We start from the raw sequence: 23,598 nt of genomic DNA on the forward strand, positions 1-23,598 counted from the left end.
TATCTATCTAACGCCTAAGTACTACTCGTAAAGAGATAAGAACCTATTATCTAGCTAATAGATATAGATATAACGATACTAGCTACTAAATCTAGCCGTAGATTAAGAATTATAAGTAGTAATAGTAAACTCTATAAAGATAGATACGCCTAATATAATTACTACGAAGGAATACTAGGGGGGAAGTACGCGTCGCGTATACTATACGTATCTAGAACGTATAAATAATAGTTCTAAAACGCTTAAGCTATATACGAGACTCGCGATTATAAACCTAAAAAGATAAAAGACGGAATAACTACTATTACGTAGAAAGTAATTACTACTTTTCCTACGTAGAATTAAACCCCTAATAGAGTTCTACTTTTAGACACTCTAAGCCGCGTAACGGCCTAGAGTAGCTAAACTTTCCTACTATTCTAGCGTATAGCGCTATATACTCGATTCGCGTATAATAGTCGTACGCGTTAAGTATACTCTACGTATCTACTTATAACACGGGTAAAAGCGGATATTTTAAGAAATATAGGCTACGGCTTTCGCGCCTAGGGATTTTCTTAACGACCCTAGCTACGAGCTTTTTTCTTTTTAATAAGAAAGATTTTCCTCGTAGAAGGTATATAAGGTTCTCGAGTTTTTTTATCCTTTACGGGGTCGTAGTCGACCCCTATAGTAGGGGGGATAGTATAAGAATCTATAGCCGCGTCTCGTATACGCTTTATATACGAGACCTATAGAAGTTACGTACTAGTTACGTAACTCTCGCTTAGCTATATATAAAAGCCCTTCGGCCTACGGGCGAAGGCCGAATTCCTTAAGAATTCGTCTATTAATTATAAGCCCTCTTCTTGTGTCTATCTTAAGCTCCCTATTCGTGCCTTACACCTCATAGTATAGTATAGATAATAACTAACTACTACCTCTTCTCTCTAACCTTCCTATTATCTGCCTCTTATCTTAGTTTCGCCTGCCTGCGGCGTGTGGTTGTTGTGACTAATTATCCTAGGTGTTTACCCGACGTCTTACCCTTCGTCACTGGCATCGGAAGAGACGCCCATCTCTTTTAGCGAGGCTTTAGGTGACTGGCGTAGTGGGGTGGGAGACCTTCATACGAACCGGGAATCTACGCTTTCAAGCAACTCGGCGGGTACTAAAGTGGGTCTTTATAACGGGGATATCTGTTGCACAATCTCACCGGAAGCAACATTATGAGCTGACATGCTCAGTAGTCTCACGAGAGCCTTTGTGTACGTACGCCTGCAGTCGATGCGGGTCCCGCTATCCTCTACGGTGGAAACATGGTCTATTACGCGATTGCTGCCATCAGCTCATCAGCTCACTACTTAGTCTGACACATTGCCCAGACTTTAGAAGAGAAATACCACACCCTAAGGAAAACTTTCTAGTCATAGATGAAGCGTTAGTGCTGATAGGAGCGAGAGTTCATCAGCGTAGTTCAAATGCCCTTAGGGCCATGATGTGAGTCGTGCAAGCGCTAAGAGGGGTGGTTCTCGACGCTTGCGTTGTCTCGAACGTACACCACAGCATGAAACACTCCACTATTTCTCATGCGAGTCGCAACCGCCGCGAGGGGTGGCAGTCACATCCTCAGACGACGTCTCAGACGACCTCAGATGCCCAAAAACGCAACTTCGGCTGAGACTCGGACCATACAACAGACCATACTGGCACAACACCATACAGATGCCCAATATGTCTCCACGGGCTTCTACAGTTTATAAAGAACACTAAGTGTGCCTCTATCCAACAGCAGCAACCCGCAGATTCTTTCTCCTCCAAGCCCTTGCCAAACCCTCCAGCCTCCTCAACTGATCATCATCCCACACCACCAAAAGTGCCGGCCACTTTATCACGTCATTACTCCGCACAACCTCAGTTACCACAACCATCCGCTTTCTCCGAGCAATCTTGCGAGCATGTGCTACCGCTGCGCCACCAACGTCGCCAAGGCCTGCCAGGCAGTCCGCCCCACGCTCCAAGTAGCACCACGTGCTCAGCTTCCTCAACAATTCGCCCGCCTCATCCACAACCGCCCGTTCAAGCCGTACAAGGGCACCCCCATGACTGTGGCGCAAGCGGTTCACCACAACAAAGCCGGAATGGCTGGTGTTGGCAGCGTGGCAGGTGCGCTGTTGATTGCAACGGGGGCTGCCAAATTGTTGAAGACAGTCGAGGAGAACAGCATGACCGGGGGCAGGGACAGGAATGGAGTGCAGGCTTATCTGGCGAGGAGGAACGGTACACTCGTTTGAGCATTGAGCGAGGTTGCTGGGCTGGAGTGGGGATGAGCGTCGGGCTGGAACCAGACAAAAAGGGAGGGGCCAACACGACCCATATGATAAAAGATCATCAGAGCGTACCTGAAATTCAATTTCTCTTTATCAGACCACGTGGCTTCTCAACACATCTTGCGTATCATCGTGGATATGCTATAGGACATATGACCCCGGACCAACCATCTTCAGACGTTGCTCGGTTATAAAACATTTGTAGTTGATGCGATTCCTATACGACCGTATGCCCACGTGCAAGAGTGAGATGCATCAAAAGTTCAACAGAGCAGCTGAACTCATTCGTCCCAAATGGTACAGACAACAGCCCCCGACAGTTGAACGATAGCTACAGGACCACCGCCTTCGGCAGTCACGATTTTGCCCGTCTCCAGGTCGCGCTCCCAGATGACGACAGTTTTGTTATTCTGATGACCAACAGCAAGGAGGTCGCCTGCCTTGTTGAGGGCGAAATGGCGTGGTGACCAGCCTCCTGATGGTGCAAGCTGGACTAGGTCAAGTGTACCATCTTGGTTGATGGCAAAGGTGGACAAGGTGTCCGAAGGCCCAGAAGCCCGTTTCGTGGAGTTGGCGAAAGACACATCGCGGTGGGAGACGATTAGGAACTTGTTGTCCGGCTGCGAAGACGGTCAGTGTTCTGCACCCGATACGTGTCTCGAGTATCCTCTCACCGAAAGCGCAATTTCAGACAATGGAGAGGTCAGAGCCGGGACTTTATTCTCGAAACCAAGTCCTGGAATCTCGAATATCTTAGTCCCGGTCAAACCAGCATCAGTGTAGGTAATCTTGTACGAGTATACGTTTTGCGATAACTCGCCGACGACAAAGTAGTACAAGTCGTCAGAGGCGGCTGGCTTCCAAAAGACCCCATGGCGCGGACCAGATCCAGCGTCAGTACGCAGAGGCTCCAGCTCTGTAAGAGGGGCTAGGTTCTCGGCGTCCCATTTAAGGATTCTGATGCGGTCGCCTCCCAGATCGTTCATGACGAGATACTCGCCCTTGGGATCGACAAGCACCTGGTGAAGGTAAGAGAGGTCTTGACGTGAGATCACCGGGCCAGTGGTCTCGAGAGTCGGATAGATTATCTGAAGGGGCTCGTCAAGAGCACCGTCTCCCCCCAGGCCTATAACAGAAATTGCAGTCCGGTTGCTGAATACAGTCAGTTTGCATTACATACTAGGGGAACTTCACACGTACTATGATGCAGTAGCAAAGCCCTGCTTGCCGGCTTTGTTGGTGAAGACTTCGTGACTGACGCCGGAAAGGGGTGCGGTCACGGAATCGATGCTCGTCAGGAACCCATCAGACGCAACCGAATATGAATTCATGGACCCATTCGTAGAAGAGGAAGCTCCACGATCGAGACAGTACAGCAAGCGATTCTTTGAGTCGAAGGTTAGCCACGACGCATTGGCGCCGCAGGCGGTTTTGCTGGCCACAGTGAGATTGTTGCCGCTGTCGGCAACGGTCAGAGAAAGGGAGGTAAGATTTCCATCCGACGTAGCCGCGTAGAGGTTGACGGCTTTGGAGGCGGTGGCACCTAGCGCACTGGCTAAGAATAGAGAACCGAAGTGACGCATGGCGGGCGATGTCGAGAGAGTGGGGGCAATCCGTGGGCTGGTTAGAATCTAGGAAATAAATCGATCCAGAGAGATGGACACCTACTGGCTGTCTAGAGACAATGTATCTAGATAGAAAGTCTGCAGGCCCATATAAATATCGAATGGCTACCAATGACCTCTTATTGTTAAGGCGCTCTTTCCCGTCGGTTGCGGAGGTGATCCTGCATATTAGCCTGTAACTGCCAAGTCAAGAATACGGACGAGCCAAGCCCGCGTGGGGCAACCGGTGCGGACTAGATCTATTTTACGGAAGCAAGCTAATCGGATAGTGAAAGTATACTGGTAGCTTGAATAGCTGGGTAGAAGCCTACTCAGATGTTCAGACGTGACTGCGGTCCGCGCTCGGGTCAGCCAAGGACCAAGACGTGGTATACACGCACCGTGCCAGTGGTGCCGTTTATATTAGTAGTGTTCAATGACGAGCGGAAGTGACTCGCGATTCCGTATGGTCCGACTTGAAAAAATATGGTTTGTTCCACGAGTCAGATCAATTGTGGTGATTTCCAACACTCCGCAAAGTTGTTGCCATACGAAGCGCAGCACGGCCGTGGGTGACTCGCTCAGCCAGTCTGCGTTGCTTGGGAGAGATTGAACATATGTAGGCATGATGATGCGGCAACCGCTATCTCATGGCCACTGGCTTGGTCAGGTACTGAGCCCTCGCAGTATAACATTGCAGATAGGTTTAACATGTCTGTTGAGCAGACCTTGGCCGTGGAACGCACGCCTTTGGTAAAGCTCCGCACTAATTCCCACAAACTGACTCAAAGGACTTTCCAACGACGAGGAACGCCTTAGAGGCTACGCGAGGCTGATTGTTTGTCATAAAAGCGTACCGCAATAAGCTTCGTATGTACTTTGGCAATACGGAGACCCAAGCCGTGATAATTCATCGTAGTAGAGCGACTGATAAGCTCTAGAACTATGGTGTTAGAGGTCTGCTCACGTGGTTAGGCTTTCATGGTTTAGCCATGCCATTGGTTTCCTCACCATACGGGGCTCACGGTGCAACGGCTAGATTTGGAGTGATGTAGTCGCCAATATCAACAATTCATTGCATCTTGACTCATCATTTTGACATCTATGCCCAGTAGTAGCCGTACATGCTGTTGTACAAACCATATTGTTTTTTTTTTTTTGGTTTCCGGCATGGGACCATGCCATGTTCTAAGAATCTATATCCTGGTCCTTAACTTAGCCAGCAACCTGGAAGATACTCGAAGCAAGCCTCGTGACGTTTTTGGAGGTGATGCCAGCAACCGAGATGCGGCCGTCCTTGGTAGCGTAGACAGAGTGCTCCTTCGCCAAGGTCTCCATCTGCTCAGGCGTAAGGCCAGTGTAAGCGAACATGCCGATCTGGCTGGTGATGTGGTTCCAGTTGCGCTTGGAGCCCAGTGTCCCGAGGTGCATCTGCAGTAGGGTACGCATCTGGATAATGCGGCTGGCCATGTCCTTGACCTCACCAAGCCACTGCTTGTTCAGCGCCGGGTCGTTCAGCAGGGTCGAGGCAATGCGAGCGCCATGGATGGGCGGGTTCGAGTACATGGGGCGAACGAGGATCTTGATCTGGGAGTCGACACGCTTCTTCTCCTCAGCCGACTCGCAGACGACGGAGAAAGCGCCAACACGCTCGCCGTACAATCCCTAGCTAATGCGTTAGCATGGCTCCACGAGCGCAAAAGAGGGGAACGAAACTTACCATGTTCTTGGCGAAGCTCTGGGCCAGAACAGGCAGGTGGCCCTGCTCGACGAAGTAGCGCAGAGCGTAGGCGTCCTTGTTGGTGTCACCGCTGGCGAAGCCCTGGTAGGCCATGTCGAAGAAGGGCAAGTGCCCGCCGGCCTTGACGGCGTCGCTGATGGCGCGCCACTGCTCCCTAGTGGGGTCGACGCCGGTGGGGTTGTGGGCGCAGGCGTGCAGCAGGATGATGCTGTTCTTGGGCATGTCCCTGATGTCCCTGAGCAGGCCGTCGAAGTCCAGACCAATGGTGTCCTTGTTGTAGTAGCGGTACTGCTTGACCTCGAGGCCGCAGTCGGAGAAGACGGCCTTGTGGTTGGCCCACGAGGGCGTGGGGATGTAGATGGCCTTCGCGTGGGGGTAGTGGCGCTGCAAAAAGGCGCCGCCGATGCGCAGGGCGCCGGTGCCGGAGATGGACTGGGTGATGGCGATGCGGGCGTCGGCGATGGCCTTGGAGTCGGCACCGTAGGCCAGCTTCGCGGCGGCAGTAGTGAAGTCGGGGAGGCCGGTGATGCCAGCGTACTCCTTGTCGAGGTTGGAGTCGACGACCTTCTTCTCGGCCAGCTTCACCGAGGGCAGCACGTAGGGCTTGCCCTGGTCATCACGGTAGGCGCCCACACCTGCGAGTGGTCAGCGGCTGCGCGAAGGCAGGCAACTGGGGGACGTACCGAGGTTGATCTTGTTTGGGTTCTTGTCGGCCTTGAAGGCCTCAGTGATGCCCAGGATGGCATCGGGAGGACCCTGGGCCACATTGGCCCAAGCAGAGGCGGCGCGGGCAGCAGGCGCGACGACGAGGCGGCGAGCAGCAAGCTGCCTGACGGCGGAGGTGGAGGACAGCATTGTGGGGATGAGGGCAATGGCAATTGGGACTGCGGAGCTCGTGGGGTGCGGGAGGGTGATGACTGGGCGGCGATCGGAGCAGGACGTGGAGCTGGTGGTGTGAGTAGTATTTACTTACCTACCCCAGAGCCCGCTGTGCTCGGGGCGCCGTCTCGCGCCGGTTGCGCCGGGAGCTTGGACCCACCTACGCCCACCGGCCCCCACCTAGGCAGCTGCTCGCCGGCATTTGGGGCAAACCTGCCGGTGCTCTTTTTTTTTTGTGCGTCGCTCAGCCATGCATCGCGCCATGAAGTCGCTCCGCTCCCTGATCTTCTCGCGCGCTGAGCTGCGTCGCTTCGAGGCAGCAGTCCCGCTCTTCCTCTGCCCGGCGCTGCTCGACCCACCCGTCCGACGCCTCCGCAAATCCATCGGCAACCCGCGCGCCCTTGCGACGTCGGCTCGAAGGCGAACCGCCCAAGGCCTCTCCCGCTCGTCCGCTGCAGAGCCACTCCGCCATGCCCCCACACCGCCTGTCCCAAGCCTGCCACTGTCGTGTCCGGGCTGCGGTGCTCCCCGCCAGACGGTAGATCGCAACGCTGTCGGTTACTACTCGGCGTCAAGGAGGGTGGTAAAGGCCTACCTCACGCCTTCGACACACCCGTCGTCAGAGGCCACTGGAAAGGGGAAGGAGGATGTCGTCTTCAACCAAGCCGTGCAGAACCTGGATCACTCTTTAAAGGCCCAGTTGTCCGTGCCAGAAGACGATCACGTTTCCGAAGGAGATGCGCTCTTGCAGCTGCCCCAACCGCCGCCGGCGCCGGTATGTGACCGCTGCCACAACCTGCTCAACCACGCCGCCGGAGTTCCTATCCACCACCCTTCCCTCGATTCCATCGAGCGCACTATCGCCGAGTCGCCTTACAAGCACAACCACATCTACCATGTACTGGACGCCGCCGACTTCCCCATGTCTCTGGTTCCCAACCTGACCACCGCCTTGAAGCTCTCCCCCCTGCGCACTCAAAATCGCCGCTCAAAGCACATGGAATACAGCCATGGCAGGGTGGCTGACGTCAGCTTCATCATCACTCGCTCCGACTTGCTGGCGCCGACCAAGGAGCAGGTCGACAGTTTGATGCCTTATCTTGTGGAAGTGCTGCGTGACGCTCTGGGGAGATCCGGCCGAACTGTACGCCTTGGTAACGTGCGTTGCGTGAGCTCTAAGAGGGGTTGGTGGACCAAAGAGGTGAAAGAGAACATCTGGGAGCGTGGTGGTGCTGGCTGGATGGTGGGCAAGGTCAACGTGGGTAAGAGCAATCTTTTCGAAGTCGTCTTTCCCAAAGGCCGCAACGTTTCTCCCAACTCCAACAAGATCCGCAGTGCCGCAGCACAAGAAGCCATTTCCTCACAGATTATTACGCCACATGATGCCGCGCAGGCTCACACACCGAGCGAGCAAACCGATGACGAGGCGGCACTTGTTGATGAAACATCACTGCTCCCCCCAGCCCAACGCGAAGTGCCCTATCCTGTCATGCCGGTCGTATCGTCTCTCCCTGGTACTACCGCATCACCCATCCGTGTCCCGTTCGGCAATGGAAGGGGAGAGTTGATCGATCTCCCCGGCCTTGCCCGCACCTCTCTGGATACATATGTCCGACCTGAAAATAGGCTCAATCTTGTTATGAACGGCCGCGTAGTGCCTGAGCGCATCAGTGTCAAGCCCGGCCAATCCTTGCTCCTTGGCGGCGGCCTGGTGCGCATTACACCCACGACCCAGAACTTGGTTTTTCTAATGCACCCCTTTGTGCCACTTGCATCGCACGTCACCTCAACTCAGAAAGCCCTTGCCATGGAAGCTGGCGAGCGCGTATCTGGCATCTCGTCGGTTATGGGAGAAGGCGTCGGCGAGAAGATGAGGTCAGCCGGCCTGTTCTCTCTGCGCTGGGATGTCACCAAGGCGCAAGCAGGTCCGTTAACACGCAAGGACGCCGTTGCTTTGAGTCCCGAACGGTTACCCTTTACTGTCTGGGCTACCGATATCCTCATAGAGGGGGTTGGATGGGTGGAGATTGTTGCCCAGACGAGGAAAGGTCAAAGGCTTTATCGCAACGATGGGGACATTGGTGAAGCTCTTGACGAGGTTGCTTCGAAAGCAACTGACGTCCCGTACCCCGAAATTGAGGTCGTTACTCCTGAGGGTCAATTTGTCGGCAATAGACGTCCCATGAACGCATGGCTATTGAACAAACCCAAGAAGAAGACCTCGGAGCTGAGAAACAGGCCCAGAAAGAGCATGGTTTCCGTGAAAAACCAGCGCCAAAAAGGCACCACCATGTAAAGGCTCCTCCAGCCACCAGCTCATAGGCCTTCCAGAGGTCTCGCCCGTTAAGCTGAGGGACGGGTTTCACCTCCATATGCCGGTATCCCCACGAGGCCCATCCTGTAGAAACAATATCGAATCCGTTCATGACCCATCCCATCTCTATCTATAATGGACCCGCTGTTCAGGACCTTGCCCACTCGTTCTCTTCGCGATGTGACTGGGAAGACGGGACCAATGTGTGGTGCTCATCATGCTCGCCGTCTATGCCGAGACGAGCCTCAATGGCTCTTTGCACGCTTCCTGTCCTGGACCGAAGTGAATGTTCCAACTCCGCCTCGGGATCAGCATTAGCATCTACGACACGGTCGACCGGCGCATCGTAATAACCACTACTGCCGTCCTCGGTGTCGAGGTACTCTGTGGTCCGCTGGGCGTGCCCATTGGTGTCGACGTGATTGTCTAATTTTGTGCCGTCCGCACCACGCGCCAGCCACGATGGACGTCGACCGGGGACGTAAAGAATGATCATCTGTGATTCATACTCAGCGACTGTTCCTTGCCTCACTTTCCTTGGCATTAAATGTTGGCCTTTTCTCCGTTTGAATGGACTCACATCCCAGAGCCAGACTCCTCCGCAGACGACGATGATCAGGCCGGAAACCACCTGTTCCTCCCCCCTCCAGGCCCCAAAGCAAGACCTATCCCGCCCATAAGTTCTCGGGCACGTACTTGGTATCGTATTACCAGCTTCATGCTTCTCAAACGGCCATGCCATGTCGTAGACGCTGCGGAGCCCGCAGCAATTGAACGTGTCCTGTATCCTGCGTATCTCAGGACCCTGTTCATTGCGGAACAGTTTGAGCCATTTGTCGTCCAACGCACAACTCAAGCCATCTGCTGGTGCCAGATGGGTGCCCGCCATGGTTGCTAAGACGGTGGTGAATATGGTCAATGCCAGGAGAGTGAGCGTGGTGACAATGTCGTGGCGTTTGTTTCGTGGGCCAACCATGGGCGATGCCGATGCCGACGCCGATGCCGATGCCGACTGCAGTCCTGGTCGAGCCAATTGGGTGAGGCGCTCCAGGCAGACACCGTGAAGTGCTGGAAGAATGACGGTTAAGCCGCTGAGGATGCTTGGAACAGGCAGCGAAAGGCGCTGTTTGCAATAGTGGGCGTAGCTGGGAAGGTGCATTAGCTGCGGTGTCTGCCATTGGATTGAGGCGAGTTGAAAAAGCAGGTGCGGGTCGGTGTAGCGCTTGTTGGCCGCTTACCATGCCACGACAGTTAGAGCTACGAAGTACTGCGTGGAACGGTTAGCTTTTCTGCAGGGCGGCATGCAGACGAACAAGCTTACCATGACGCTAAGAACAGTGACGACCGACCGCTTGCTGTAAGCCATTGTTCGTTGTCGCGATTTTCCAACTCCTCAAAACGGCAAGCGTGGATCTGGGGCAAGCTCGAAGTCTGTTTGTTCCGAGGTGGGGCAGAGCAGACACGTGAAACAGTGAGGACAGGTGACGAAGAGATCGAGACAAGAAAAGTGCTGTCCGATTGAACACCTGCTGTGCAGAGGGATGGAATAGGACAGGCCTTCGGATAACCGTCGAGATGGGCAGGAACAGGACACAGCCAGGAGTCCTGTCGCCTCGCGGGGGCGGGCGATTTGTCCGGGAGGCTGGGGAAGGAAAGAGTTGATGTGAGATGCTTCCGCTGCTGCACAGTGCGCACGCGATCCTCCCAAAAGAGCAGCACTGGGGCAGCAGCACGTTTGCGCCCACGCCTTCTTATTCTTTACGCCTGAGTGAGAATGTGGCCGCAGCGCACAGTACTGCCGTTTACAGTTTGCGATCTCGAGTCAGGGAGTGGTACAGTCTGTTGGTCGCGATAGTCTGGACGCTGAATGGTCAAATATGCCAGAGACTAGTCGCTGATGCCGAGCTTCGCAAGGATGTGCTGGAAGGCCGTGGGATGAAAGAAAAACGCGCAAAGCAAGGTGTCTAGGAGATGCAAGCTCCCCCCGCCCGTACGACTGACCAGCAAAAGAAATAGTAGACAACAAAAAGGGAGCAAGGTTGTGAATATATCACCGTTGAAAGAGGAGGACGGGATTGGGATTCGATGCCAACACCATGGCGCAGGAAGAAGGTAGTCTTATGTGATGGCTCTAGCTGGGCTACGTTTTCGCAATACCTGTCACCTGGACCCTTTGTGCCCAAGCGAGGTTTCGTTTAGGAAAGGTACAGATAGGGTCTCGAGCAGGAGTCAAGGCTTGGCATCTTGCCGCGCCCCGGTAATGGCGTGAGGGGACAGTCTGCCTTGTCGTGTAAAGTGCAGAGCGGTCGGTGAAAGCAAGCTTGCCTGCCGTGCTAGGTTCTACGCTGACGTACATACGCACGCGGTCTTGCTGCTGTTGCGGCTACGGTGCTAGCGTGGAGCTTGCCATCACCCATCCGCGTGCTGCGGGACAGAAACGGCCATGTTGTGCGCCCGAGAGACGGCTGCACGGACACGAGCCGTTTAGGCGGTGCACGTGGTGCTGTGGAAAAAGGCCCATTGAGAACGGGAAGATGTCGGTGACAGCCATCCGATCGAGGTGAGAAGCGATCTGTCGGCGATCATAAGGGTCTTGTTCGATGCCACGCCTGTGCGCAGGCCCGGCACCCGCCTGCCTGGCTTAGCTGCGGCATGTCTTTCCTTGATTGGTACCCGAGCATACCGGAATCAGATCGTCGATGACGACGATGCTGCTGCCAGGGTCTCCAACCAAGGGCAGGGGACAAGTATTAATGGGGCCTTTAAATTACCCCAGATTTGTTGCTTCTGGATCGACCTGCAGTCGCTAGCAGCAATAAAAGTCTTACTTGTATGTATGTACAACTCCGGGTTACAGATACACCAGTCTATCGACGGAGAGGCTACGGCCGAAGCCTAGCACAACGTTACGAGTCGGAACACATAGGCCTGGTCCGGCGTCGCCGCGAATCTGATATCGCATATGGCAGACATGACTATGCATTACGGAACATCTCCGGCCGCTTAGGCACATTGCAGCGGGCCTCCATCCAAGCAGTGGCACGCTTGCTATGGCCGATTGGTTTGTCGTGCCGTCATGTAGCAAGACTGCAGCTTGCTGAACCAGGCTGCAATATTTCCCTCTCTACACTACCCATGGACCGTCGGGCTGTGGCAAGGCAGATTAGAAATCCGTCACTCTCCCGTTGAAGCTCCAGTCGCCAGATGCACCCCACCGAAGCGGCTCGTTCTTGGGGCCACCGACCTCGCCGGTCCTGGGATTGGTGTCACCGTCGAATTCGGGGCGAGCGCCTCTTCGAATATCCGGGTGCAGCTCCTCGCCTTCACCATCTGCAGCGACCTTGTACACTTTCTCTTCGGTGGCTGAATCGGGCGACTGGTTGATGTGCGGACGTGATGTTGGTGTTGCCGGCGAAGCCGTGTGTGGCGATTGGTTGATGGCAGGAGGCTCTCGCGGAGTGCTGAAGGCACCTGTCGAGCGGCGTTGAAGCTCTTCGAAAATCTTCTGTTCCTCGTCAGGTAGGCGGTGCGGCGACGGCGAAGCACGGAAGTTGGAAGCGTAGCGGACGCTTGGTGTGAGGCGGAAAACGAAGCGCCGAGGGCTGAGGATTGTGCGCATCTTGACGTTCTGTCGCGTGTGAAGTCAACTGGCAACTTTGCGGACGATGGGAGTTGGGAGCAGTGGGAGTATGTAGTGGTTGGTGGAGTGTTCCGGGCTGCGAGATCGGTGGCGACTCAAGCACGCCGGCGATAGGTCGCTGAAGCCAAGCACGTGTCGGCGACAGCGGAGAAACGAATTCTCCAACCTCACCTTGACCCGTTCATACACAACAATCTCCCACAGCACTCTCCTCTGTACATATACGGACCTCTCATCTTGGCTACTTCTCTTGCGGTATGCAGAGGGGCCGTCCAAGAACTGACTTTTGGCATTTTACAATAAAGGTGGACAGAGCGAGCCGGACGAAAGCCTCAGCTAGGCGATGGCCTCCTGCACGTCTGCACGCCTTCAAATCGATGTTGAATCGTCCCTTCGCCTGCGTTGGCCAACAGACTGGTGTGCAACCCAGCACACATTCCGGCCCCAGCTGCGCCAGCTCTCCATTTCCGAAAAGATCTCAGGGCGAGCCTGCAGGGTCTTGGATGCGCGACCCACATGACATATCGCGCCGGTCTGGCCCCGAACATCTTCGTCAATGACAATTTCTCTTCGGCACATGCCCTACGCGACTAGCACCTGAAGTGTACCTCTCCTTTTCGACAGTAATCACTACGCTAGCCGAGCCTCAGCACCGGAGCCGACGACAGACAGCAAAAGCGGATGTAGCAAGAGGAAAGTCAGCTGTGGCCTGTCGCAGGCATTTTGACATGATGCAGGATCTTTCCAAATGGCCGTAACCGCGCAGAGTCCATCGCACTCCTACAACACCTCTGGACCATGCTATGGTGTCGGAGAGGACTGCTGGGCAGAGGCGGGAGCCGCTTACGGAAATAGCTAGAGGCGTCACTTGCGGATCGGTTGCCAGCGGTCGTTCCAAGATAGCGACAGCAGACGCTTGCTGGGAGTTGGGAAATGCCGTTGGTGAAGGGTGCGAACGAACGAATGCGCCGGACTCGGCAATTTCAGCCGTCCTTTACACATGCGAGGGTGCATGTGCAGGTGGAGCAAGATACGACGTGCGATGACACAAGCTGCGCAAATGTGGAGCTTGGACGCACGAAATCAGCACCTGCAGACTCGGGAGGGCTGGCGGACGGAGCTGCGAACGAAGAGGTCAGGTCGGGGCAAAGAGAGATCGAGATGGGCGGCGGGCGATGAGGGTTGCCAGATTCGATCGCTGAGAGAGCTCGGGGCTTAGCGAGCGGCCCATGCTAGCTGCAGCCGTCGCACAGGCGTTCTCGACGCGCGGAGCCGGCGGGGCGGAAGCGAGTTGCGCGGGCGGGCGCAGGACGCGCGCATCGGAGGTGGCACAAATGGTCAATATCAAGGCGGCGAGTCAGCAGCGCGGATCGGCGGGCTGGGCTGCTGCAAATCGGACGACAGAGCGGCGGTCAGAGAGCGCGGCCGGGTCGCATCGAACCGCGTCGGGGACCGGCCGGCGTCGCACAGATGACAGCTGCTTCCTCAGCTGCTGCCGCACGGAGCCGCCTCGCCTGGGGAGGCTCGCAGGCGTTGGCAGCGCAGCGATCACCACGCACACCCTCAGGGGCCAGGGGCCAAGGCTGCGCTGGCGCCCGTTGCCCGCTGTCCGCCGCCCAGCCCGCCGCGTGCCCGCACGCCGCAGCCGGCCAGGCAGCCGCCGGCGCGATGCTGTGTGGGCTGCTGTCTCGCCGTGTGCGAGGGCAGCAGGGCGGGGGCTGGCGCGCGAGACAAGCTGAAAGCGCGGACCGCGTCGGCTACGTCACAGCCCTGCGGAGTGACGACAGGCGGCCACCCAGCACTGCGCCGTTCGTGGTATATCTTCTGACGGGCGCCTGGGGGCGCGAGTTCTAGACTGAACCCCCCCCTCGGCCGGCTTGCACTGGGAGCGCTGATGCGGCGCCCAAGCTCGCCCTCAGGCCAACCCCGTGCCGTCGTCGGGCGTTGAGGTCATAGGTTCGGCTCGCGGGCTCCATGGTGGCAGGGAGCGCACGCCCCAGCTCCCACGCTGCGAGCGCGTGCCCAGCCCGCCCGCTCGAGAGCGCGTACGTCGACGGTAGGCCGGCGGCCAGGCGCAGCGCGGCGAGCAGCGGCGGCGGCGGCGGCGGCGGCGGCGGGCACCTGGAGCATCAGCAGCACTGCCGCCGGCGCAGTCGCGGGTGCCGTTGTGCTGTCGTCGTCGCTGCGCACTGCCGGGTCTGCCCTAAAGCACTGACTCGCCGGCCAAGTAGCACGCCAAACCCCACTTCCTTTCCCCCTCCAAAGACTGATTTTTTGAGCAATCCTAACTCATCATCCTCCTTTCGTCTCGCCTCGTCGGCCCGTTGCGCGCCCTTCATCTGCCCTGCCGCCCCAACAACCGCGCTGTCTCACCACCTGTAACCTCTGCTGCTGAGCCGCCCTCCGCCAGCCCTGTGCGCCGCCCGCAGCCCGCTGTCTCGCTCCTAGTCCAGGCCCAATCGCCCTGCGAAGCGCCCGATCATCGCCGCTCCCTAGCCCCGCCGGCACCGCTCCGCCGTTCTCATCCAACACGCGCCACACAAAGCGACCATCCGCACCTCGCCTCCCGCATTGCACCTGCATTGCAGCAAGCATGGCTGGCGCGACGACCACCACCACCGACCACCCGGAGGACAGGGTGCGCTCCGCCTCACCGTCTCCTCACGCGCCCGTCATCACCGCTAACCGCCATGAAATCGCAGAGTGAGGAGGGCTCCATGGGCCTGCCGGACGCCGGCGACGCCATTGACTTGGTCACCTTTGAGCAGATCCTCGAGATGGACGACGACGAGGACGAGCGCGAGTTCAGCAAGAGCATTGTCTTCGACTTCTTCCTGCAGGCCGAAAATACCTTCGAGAAGATGGAGTCGAATCTGTACGCCTCCCCCTCCCCCCGCCCGCCCGGCAACTGACGCTGACCCACGCAGCGCGAAGAAGGACCTCAATCAGCTGTCGCAGCTTGGGCACTTCCTCAAGGGCTCGTCGGCCACGCTCGGCCTGACCAAGGTGAAGGACAGCTGCGAGAAGATACAGCACTTTGGCGCGAACATGGATGAGACGGGCACGCACGATGAGCCGGACGACGAGGTCTGCCTCGAGCGCCTGGCCAAGACGATTGCGCAGGCCAAGCAGGAGTTCAAGGACGTCGAGAAAGCGCTGCGGAAATTCTACCACGACGAAGGCACGTCGGACTCTACGTAGAAACAATAATGCAAGATGGCGACGCGCACATAGACGAGGGATCCGCCGGCTCGCCGTCTCGCCGTCTCGCGCGGGGACGGGGCCACACGGCTGCGCCGCTGGATCATGACTTGATGGGTTTCGAAGTGTTCGGGTTGAAAAGCTGCGAGAGCCACGGCCTCGCAGACGTTGCATTGGCGGCATTGAGTTAACTTTAGTACTAAACGATGGGTTGATCATGGCACCCGGCCGTCGTGTATTTTGCTGTGTGTTGATGTGTCCGCGTGCTGCTAGCGGAGAGGGGCGTGCAGCGGTATCCTTGTCCCGGGATGGGATTATTGGGGGCAAGGCTGCCGGGCAACAGCTGCTCATGGCCTCCGCGCCGACGGCTATCTCGGTTGCGCCGCCGTTGGAGTCTATTCCGGGGAATTCATCAAACCGTACGTCCTACGCGTTCGTCTGTGGCCGGCGCCTGCGCTTGCGCCCGCTGCCGCTGCAGAATCCGGCGGCTGGTCCGGCTCTGGGGCTGCCACGCCATAGGGCGAACCCTGATCCGCAGCGCCCAGCTTAGCCTCCGCCGCCCAACACCCAGCTTTCGCAACACCGCGAGGCCGTGGGGTGAGTCATTGCATGGTGCACCGCCATCCTCGCCGCTTGCTGTGCAGCCTCCGCCCGGGTCTCTGCCCACGCCAGCTCTTCGCGAGTGCATCGTGCCCTTCTCCGCCCGGCCATGCCCATCGACGCCGCCCGCCGTCTCCAATCAGAACACTGCGCCCGCCCCTGGCCTGCACCCGCTCCAGCACTCCGATTGGGCGCGCAGCTTCGTCGCAAGTTCCACCGACACCCGTCGACCCTCCGAAAATTATGCCTCGCCGCGGATTCGGCAAAGGGAAAGGCGGGTACAAGGGCCCGCTCCCAGGGCCTGAAAAGAGCGACGCAGAGGGCGAGCGGTCCGTCACGGCGCAGAAGCCCGCAAAAAGGCCGCCCTTAACTCACTTCCTCTGCCTGCCGCTCGTGACCGCAGAGTCGAGGCCGCAGCTGCAAGCATCGCTGCAAAGGTTCAAGGAAGCCGTGCTACGTCAGGAGGACGTCGGATTCGACGCCGATTTGGGAGCAGAGCAGGATTACGGAGCGGGGTCGCCAGTGCGTGTGGGGGACCAGGAGCGCCGACTGCCCACCACTACCTCGATTCCTGAAAAGGCCATCCGGCCTGTTGGCACGCTACACCTCACGCTTGGTGTGATGAGCCTCCCGACTCCCGAGAAGGTCGACGAGGCAATCTCCCTCTTGCAAAGCCTGGATCTGGCTGCCCTACTCGGGGCGAGCCAGCCTGCAAACCCTGCCGCCGCCGATGCCGGAAAAGATGTACCGGCACCAGATGTAGCACATGTAAACGCCTCGGACCACTCACCTCTGGTCATTTCCTTGAGATCGCTATTTTCCATGCATCCCCCTCACAAGACATCCATCCTCTACGCAGAGCCCGAAGACCCGACGCGCCGACTGCATTCGTTCTGCAATGCCCTCAGGCAAATGTTCACGGAAAAAGGTTTGGTTATTGAGGATACACGGCCTCTTAAACTCCATGCGACTGTAGTTAACACAACCTACGCAAAGACCAGAGGAAGGCACGGTAAGGGCTTCATCAGAAGCGGCACTGGCTCGTCAGAGCAATCAAAGGAGGGTACCGCTGAAGCTTCCACAGGCACTTCGACTGGGCACGGGCCGAACGCTCGTGCGCCTATTCGGCTAGATGCAACCCCATTACTCTCAAAGTATGCGGATCATATTTGGGCCGACAGCATACATGTAGACAGAGTTTCCATCTGCAAAATGGGCGCAAAGAAGATCCTCAATTCACAGGGGATTGTGGTTAGCGAGGAGTATGAACAGATTGCATCAGCTGAGATTAGAGGATAGGATTCTCCGTCAATTGCATTTGATCCTTACGACGGTCGAGTTTCGATCGTACAGTCATCTGGTATTCGCTACACATGCAGACGGAAGTGGGTACTCATTTGGAAACCCCGTTCCATTCCAATACGACGCTGCGCATGCGGTTGTTAGGCTTCCGGCTATTGAGAACATATCTATGTGGCTAGTCGTCTCCTTCGTTTAAAATCTATATTGACTTCCGGATATTTATGCTACATGTCTATGGATGGACGGTGTACATTTCTCGGTAGGACGTGGAGGGATGAAACCCTTACATCCCACCCTCTAAAATTCTCCATTGTCGTGAAATCATGTTGTGAGTCACATCGCAACCCAGTTCTCGAAACTTGTGCCAACATCCTGTAGACTTAATCTATACAAGCATTAGAGACTGCAATCCAGCGATGCTCCTAAAAACTTACACATGACGAATATCCCCCCTCGGCCAGAGATCTCGCAAAAGTCCGCAAGAGAGATCCGCAGTCGACCGCTAGGGTGAAGCCGCGTTTGTACGGAAAGCCAGAGTCTTCTATAAACGAAAACGGAAACGTCCTGATCCACTATCTTAGTCTCTTCGCCCCACGACGTTACTTAGATAGTTGTCACCACAGCTGCATGCCCGGCTAGCTCAATCGGTAGAGCGTGAGGCTCTTAGCCTCCCAGGGGTGGTGCAATCTCAAGGTTGCGGGTTCGGCCTCGACCCCGGCACTGGGCTCAATACCCGACTCTTCTTTTGTTCTTTTGGGGTGGTAAATTGGGGGCCTGGTGCGGCGGCGGCTTCGGCGAGGATTATTTGCATCGTCGGCTGTGAATGAACCTCGGCATAGGGCTGCATCGGCCCGGAGCGGGCCGAATGCTTGGTTTGGTATAGCTCCCGCAATCCCGCTTATGGTGTGGGGAGAAGTCGTTGCCCCCTGTTTCCGCGGTCGTACGAAGGAGCAGTCAGCGCCGCAACATCGTGCCTGGAGATAGCAACAGCAACGATCCTTTTATATATAGAAAACGCGAAGTAAAAACAAACTAGACCACTAGCGGAGAGACCATCATTTTAACTAGGTTCATAAATCCATTCGTAATGTAGCAGCAGTCTAATATGCATGGACTTCTAGTGCAGACTCTCGCCGGACGTCCACACGTCCTATATTTCCGTAAGTGGTTCGCTACACTAAATTTTTAGTGGGGATCTTTTTTTTCTGCATCAAAATATACATCGTACCCAAGAGATCCAGTCAAACAGAGGCGCCAAAAGACGGGCGTTTTCCTCAGATGCTAACAAAGAAACTTTTTTCACCCTCTCGCGGCTCGACCTTTGCCCTCCGCACGATCGGATCGGCGCAGCTCACTCTGATCCTTTCCACTGTGGCGGGACTATGCAGACTGAGCAAGCTGTCCTCCCCAAACTCTTTCCTCGCCGCCTTCAGCGCGTCCCTAATGGCAAAGAACACCGACGAACCTAAGAACAACGGAGGCTCACCCACACCCCTAGATCTTTGGATGGTTCTGAGGTTCTCCCAATTCACATCCTTGAGAAGGCTGACATTGAACTCCTGCGGAATGTCTCTGAAGCCAGGGATCTTGTACGCGCCGGGACCACGGGTGAAGATTTGACCGGATGCCCGATGCCATAGCATCTCCTCGGTGGTAAAAAGGCCTTGGCCTTGCACGAATGCGCCTTCAATCTGGCCATAATCGATGGCCGGATTGATGGAGCGGCCGACGTCCATCTTGATATCGGCACGGCGACAGCTCCAATCGCCCGTCAACGTATCAATCTCCACTTCCGCAGCAGCAACGCCCTGTGTGAAATAGAAGAACATCTGTCCTACGTTCTCACCCCAAACATAGCCAATGTCCGGTGTCTTGTAAAAGCCGTTGGCGGAGAGATTGACACGGTCGAAGTAGGCGGCGTGGGCGAGCTCTTTCATCGTGGCATTGGGCCCGAGTTTCTCCCTGTACGGCGCCAGGCGCTCATTCAACTGCTGGCACGCGTTCCAAACCGCGTAGCCATTCAAGTCTGACGACGCAGATGCTGCAGTGGAGGAGGTGTTTGCGACGGTGTTGGTGGCGGTCTCGGAGATGAAGACGCTGTCCTGCGGAATACTGAGCGCCTCTGCCGCAATCATCGTCATCTTGGTGTGCAGGCCCTGGCCCATTTCCGTGCCGCCATGCGCCAGCAGCACCGATCCGTCGTGGTAGATGTGGACCAGTGCGCCGGCCTGGTTGAGGAATAATGCGGTGAAGGAGATGCCAAACTTGGTCGGGATGATAGAGAGACCGCGTTTGTTCCACTTGTGCGTCTGGTTGAACTCATCCACCTCCTTGCGGCGACGTTCGTAATCCGACTCATCGACAACCTGTTTGTACATGAGCGGCACAAAATAGTCCTTCAGCTCTTGATCGAAGTGAGTGCGGTCGCCAGGCTTGTACATGTTGATCTTGCGGAGCTCGTCCACGGGCATTCCCAGGCCATCGGCGACCTCTTCCATGTAGCTCTCGGCGATGAACATACCCTGCGGCCCGCCAAAGCCACGGAAGGCGGTGTTCGAAACCGTATTGGTCTTGCAAACCCTTCCGCGGACGTAGACGTTTGGAATGCGGTAGACGCCATCTGCGTGAGAGCACGCCCTGTCCACGACGGCACCACTAAGGTCCTGACTCCACCCACCGTTGTTGAAGATATCCACGTCAAGCGCTTGAATCTTGCCATCTTTGTTCACGCCGATCTTCCACCGGCCCAGGAAAGGATGGCGCTGACCAGAAGTTAAGATGTCCTCGTCACGGTTCAGCATGCAGCGCACTGGACGTTTGCATTTCTTTGCAGCCGTGGCAACAATGCCCGCAAGCTGAATCGACCGGGTCTCCTTGCCTCCGAAGCCACCACCCATGCGCTTGACCTTGGCAACGATCTTGTTAGCAGCGACACCGGTGACTTGAGCGACGTAGGCTTGCCTGCGCATAGTCAATATTTCCATCATGCTTGGAGGAGAACGGAAGCAAAACTTACGTCTCGGTTGGGTTTTGCGTGCTGCTCCAGATCTCCATCTCACCGTCCTCGGGCTTCGGTATGGCAATGGATGCGTTGGTCTCGAGATAGAAATGCTCTTGGCCGCCCATGCGTGCAACACCGGTGAAGACGTGGTCGCACTTGTCGAAAGCTGCCTCGGTATCTCCCTTCTTGATGAACCTGTAGTGCTCGAAAAAACTCTCCTGTTCAATGGCTTCCTCAATGGTGAATATGGCGGGAAGCTCCTCGTATTCAACTTTCACCGCCCTGGCTGCAGCCTCAGCGTGCTTGGCGGAATCGGCCAAGATGATGCCAATCGGCTGACCAGCAGTAAAAACCTCGTCGACGGCGAAGAAGACTTCATCACATACAGGAGCCCCCCACCAATTCGCCTTGGCATTGGGTAGGTCAGTGTGGTCAACCCAGTCCATGACGCCAGGCAGGTCGAGTGCAGGTGAAGGATCCACGCTGAGGAGCTTCGCACGTGCCTTGGTGGAGAGGACCAGGCAACCGTAAGCCTCGTTCTTCTGGGCGGGGATGTCGTCCGTGTACTGTGCTTGACCAGTGACTTGCTTCATGGCAGCAACATGTTCACGCTGCTTTCCCAGGATCTTCTGCTCGTACTTCTCGGCGGCTCCGTGGTCCTTCTTACCAAAAGAGATCTGGCGCTCGATTTCCCCAATGGCTTGCTTGTCGACCTCGACCTCTTCCGCTTGGAGCTTGGCGAGGACCTCGTGGTAGAATTTGTAGAAAAAGCTGAGCGCGAGTGTCTTCCGGTACGTTGCCATGCCGCCGGGCACTCCGAAGCGTAGATCAAAGTCCTCTTCCAATGCGCCAAAGGCACCCTCGAGGGTCTGCGGATCCGTCCACTTTTTGCCCTGGAGAAACTCGCTCGTTTTCTTCGCGGCGACGGTAGTCGGCGCCATGCCGCCGTAGACGAGGTCTATTGAGTCAACCGTGTAGGCATCGCTGACTTCGACGCGTAGAGCAGCGTTGACTATTGCAATATCGTCATCTTTCCTTTTGGCCTGCTTGAAAGCCTGCAGATACTCGCCCTTCTCCTTAGCAACCGGAATCCGCAGGCTGGCAATGACGGCGTCCGGGGCAAGCGCAGTCGTTCTGTATCCTTTGAAAAACTCAGCCATTGGAATTTCGGTGATCTTGTTCAAACTCTTGGCGATCAGTGTCGCCCTCGTGGCGACGAAAACGGGATTCAAGTCCGAAATGGGCGATGCAGTAGCGAGGTTTCCCGCAGGAGTGCCCACATTGCGGATCTGCCTGCCGGCGAAGTATTTGAGCTGTTTGAGAATCAGCGCAAACGGCTGGCCCCTGGTCTCTCCGTAATGCTGTAGGGCTTCCTTGGCGATCGTCTCAAGGTCTGTGAGAACGACATTTCCACCAATCTCAAGGTGATCATCGTTGAAGGCATATTGTCTCAGTTCAGGGATGTCGCCCACAAACACAGAGGCTGTATATTGCATGTTCTTGAACTTGACCTCGATTTGCGTCTCGGTGCTTCCACCGATGAGCTTGGCCGACGGGTAAGCGCTCTTGATCTCTAGCAGTTGTTGCAGAGTAGTTGGCCTGAACCATCTCTTCCTCTTGTTGCCAAAAGCCAGCGGTCTAAAGGCGTGTTTCCGCAACGCGGGTGGGAAGATGAGTTCAGTATCCGGCTGGTACTCGATGAAGCCCGGGGGCGTGAAACGCTTGACCGGCTGCGCATCGCCATTCTTCGCACCATTCGTGCCGTTTGTGCCATTCTTACAGCAGCCCCCGTTCGCACCGTTCGTCTTTTCCATGCAGCAGCCGCCGCCGCCGCCGCCGTTGACCGTTGCCTTGCCGCACAGACCTTTCGTGCTGAAGCTTTGCGCTGCATCCAGAATAGGTCTGTACCCTGTGCAGCGGCAGAGGTTGCCATCGAAGGCTTCTTCGACATCGTGTTCGGAAGGATCGGGATTGTTCCGCAGGAGGGCGTATAGACTCTAGTTGCCACCTGGTCAGTAATGGAGTCCTTTGCCGGCTCCACAGGAACACTTTGGGACAGCTAGGCACTCGGGGCCTCAACGCGGTCAGGCGCGCCACTGGCAAGGCGTACATACCATGACAATTCCCGGAGTGCAGAAGCCGCACTGGCTTCCGTTCATCTTCGCAATTCGCTCCTGCACCGGGTGCGGTCTGCTGGAGTCTCCGAGCGCCTCAACCGTCACGACATGCTTGCCGTCGACGCTGACCAGCGGGGCCAAGCAGGCATTCACACTGGCATGGTAAATCGACTTAGTGGTCGGGTTCCACTGCGAAACTACAACGGTGCAGGCGCCACAGCCGCCCTCAGCGCAGCCAAGTTTGGTGCCAGTCAGGCCGACGCCGCGCAGATACTCGAGCAGCGTAACCTCCGGGTCGGCACTATCCAGGACAACGCGCGTGCCGTTGAGGTAGAAGCGCAGGGTGTCATCGTACTCGGCAGTTGCGGAGGCGAGGGCGGAGGCCGAGGGGGCGGAGACGGCGGGCTCGACGAGGCCGGGGGCCATGGTGGCGAAAGAGCGGAGGGTTCAGCTTGGAGGACAAGGGACGGCAGAATCAATGGGAGCGGTCTTATATAGTCTTTCTTTTCGGCGCCTAGCTACTGTTCGCGGGGCTAGATAACACGAGGAATGCGAACGGCAGGCGCTCTGGACGGAAGAGGCGAAGGGAAGGTGCAGTCGGTAGGGTATTAGAGAGAGCGGCGGGCGAAGAGAAAAGGGCGCGGCGACGGCTAAGGAAGGCGGAGGCCAGCCATGCGCCAAATGGAGAAGTGTAATCGGCAAAGGGTCCGTCTTATCTGGAGGGGCGGCCGGTTGCGAACCGTGCGGACTGGGAGGGAGCTGTTGCGCGCGCTGGGCGGCGACGTCCGAATCGTGGGGCCAACGCCGATGAGCCCGCCGCCGCCGCCGCCGCCGCCGCCGCCGCGCCCTGGAACGTACCTAGGTACCTATGCTGGGGAAGCCCACGTGAT

The 23,598-nt window shown here is 56.7% G+C and overlaps 9 protein-coding genes across 9 annotated transcripts; 4 read left to right on the top strand and 5 right to left on the bottom strand.

Moving 5' to 3' along the window:
• Positions 1–1,937: 1,937 nt before the first annotated feature.
• BKCO1_440001 (uncharacterized protein) lies at positions 1,938–2,273 on the top strand (the record flags this gene model as incomplete). The annotated part of the gene is made up of 1 exon (XM_020276061.1): positions 1,938–2,273. The coding sequence occupies one exon, from the start codon at positions 1,938–1,940 to the stop codon at positions 2,271–2,273; it is 336 nt and encodes a 111-aa protein (XP_020128098.1).
• A 317-nt stretch (positions 2,274–2,590) lies between these two features.
• BKCO1_440002 (3-carboxymuconate cyclase) lies at positions 2,591–3,892 on the bottom strand (the record flags this gene model as incomplete). The annotated part of the gene is made up of 3 exons (XM_020276073.1): positions 2,591–2,929; positions 2,984–3,461; positions 3,510–3,892. The coding sequence occupies 3 exons, from the start codon at positions 3,890–3,892 to the stop codon at positions 2,591–2,593; spliced, it is 1,200 nt and encodes a 399-aa protein (XP_020128096.1).
• A 1,236-nt stretch (positions 3,893–5,128) lies between these two features.
• On the bottom strand, positions 5,129–6,509 carry BKCO1_440003 (aspartate aminotransferase; the record flags this gene model as incomplete). The annotated part of the gene is made up of 3 exons (XM_020276084.1): positions 5,129–5,578; positions 5,634–6,289; positions 6,338–6,509. The coding sequence occupies 3 exons, from the start codon at positions 6,507–6,509 to the stop codon at positions 5,129–5,131; spliced, it is 1,278 nt and encodes a 425-aa protein (XP_020128097.1).
• A 274-nt stretch (positions 6,510–6,783) lies between these two features.
• On the top strand, positions 6,784–8,829 carry BKCO1_440004 (gtp-binding protein; the record flags this gene model as incomplete). Its single annotated transcript, XM_020276095.1, has 1 exon — positions 6,784–8,829. The coding sequence occupies one exon, from the start codon at positions 6,784–6,786 to the stop codon at positions 8,827–8,829; it is 2,046 nt and encodes a 681-aa protein (XP_020128094.1).
• Positions 8,830–8,995: 166 nt separating this feature from the next.
• On the bottom strand, positions 8,996–10,213 carry BKCO1_440005 (tetraspanin tsp3; the record flags this gene model as incomplete). Its single annotated transcript, XM_020276106.1, has 4 exons — positions 8,996–9,343; positions 9,428–9,992; positions 10,086–10,114; positions 10,169–10,213. 4 exons carry the CDS (start codon positions 10,211–10,213, stop codon positions 8,996–8,998), a joined length of 987 nt encoding a protein of 328 aa, XP_020128095.1.
• Positions 10,214–12,010: 1,797 nt separating this feature from the next.
• Positions 12,011–12,466, bottom strand: BKCO1_440006 (uncharacterized protein; the record flags this gene model as incomplete). Its single annotated transcript, XM_020276117.1, has 1 exon — positions 12,011–12,466. One exon carries the CDS (start codon positions 12,464–12,466, stop codon positions 12,011–12,013), a length of 456 nt encoding a protein of 151 aa, XP_020128092.1.
• Positions 12,467–15,080: 2,614 nt separating this feature from the next.
• Positions 15,081–15,688, top strand: BKCO1_440007 (hpt domain-containing protein; the record flags this gene model as incomplete). Its single annotated transcript, XM_020276128.1, has 3 exons — positions 15,081–15,125; positions 15,190–15,362; positions 15,415–15,688. 3 exons carry the CDS (start codon positions 15,081–15,083, stop codon positions 15,686–15,688), a joined length of 492 nt encoding a protein of 163 aa, XP_020128093.1.
• Positions 15,689–16,531: 843 nt separating this feature from the next.
• Positions 16,532–17,587, top strand: BKCO1_440008 (akap7 2 5 rna ligase-like domain protein; the record flags this gene model as incomplete). Its single annotated transcript, XM_020276139.1, has 1 exon — positions 16,532–17,587. The coding sequence occupies one exon, from the start codon at positions 16,532–16,534 to the stop codon at positions 17,585–17,587; it is 1,056 nt and encodes a 351-aa protein (XP_020128099.1).
• A 1,277-nt stretch (positions 17,588–18,864) lies between these two features.
• BKCO1_440009 (xanthine dehydrogenase) lies at positions 18,865–23,134 on the bottom strand (the record flags this gene model as incomplete). Its single annotated transcript, XM_020276150.1, has 3 exons — positions 18,865–20,551; positions 20,607–22,588; positions 22,706–23,134. 3 exons carry the CDS (start codon positions 23,132–23,134, stop codon positions 18,865–18,867), a joined length of 4,098 nt encoding a protein of 1,365 aa, XP_020128100.1.
• Positions 23,135–23,598: the final 464 nt, after the last annotated feature.

Source organism: Diplodia corticola, assembly GCF_001883845.1.
Source record: "Diplodia corticola strain CBS 112549 chromosome Unknown scaffold44, whole genome shotgun sequence".
Taxonomy (NCBI): domain Eukaryota; kingdom Fungi; phylum Ascomycota; class Dothideomycetes; order Botryosphaeriales; family Botryosphaeriaceae; genus Diplodia; species Diplodia corticola.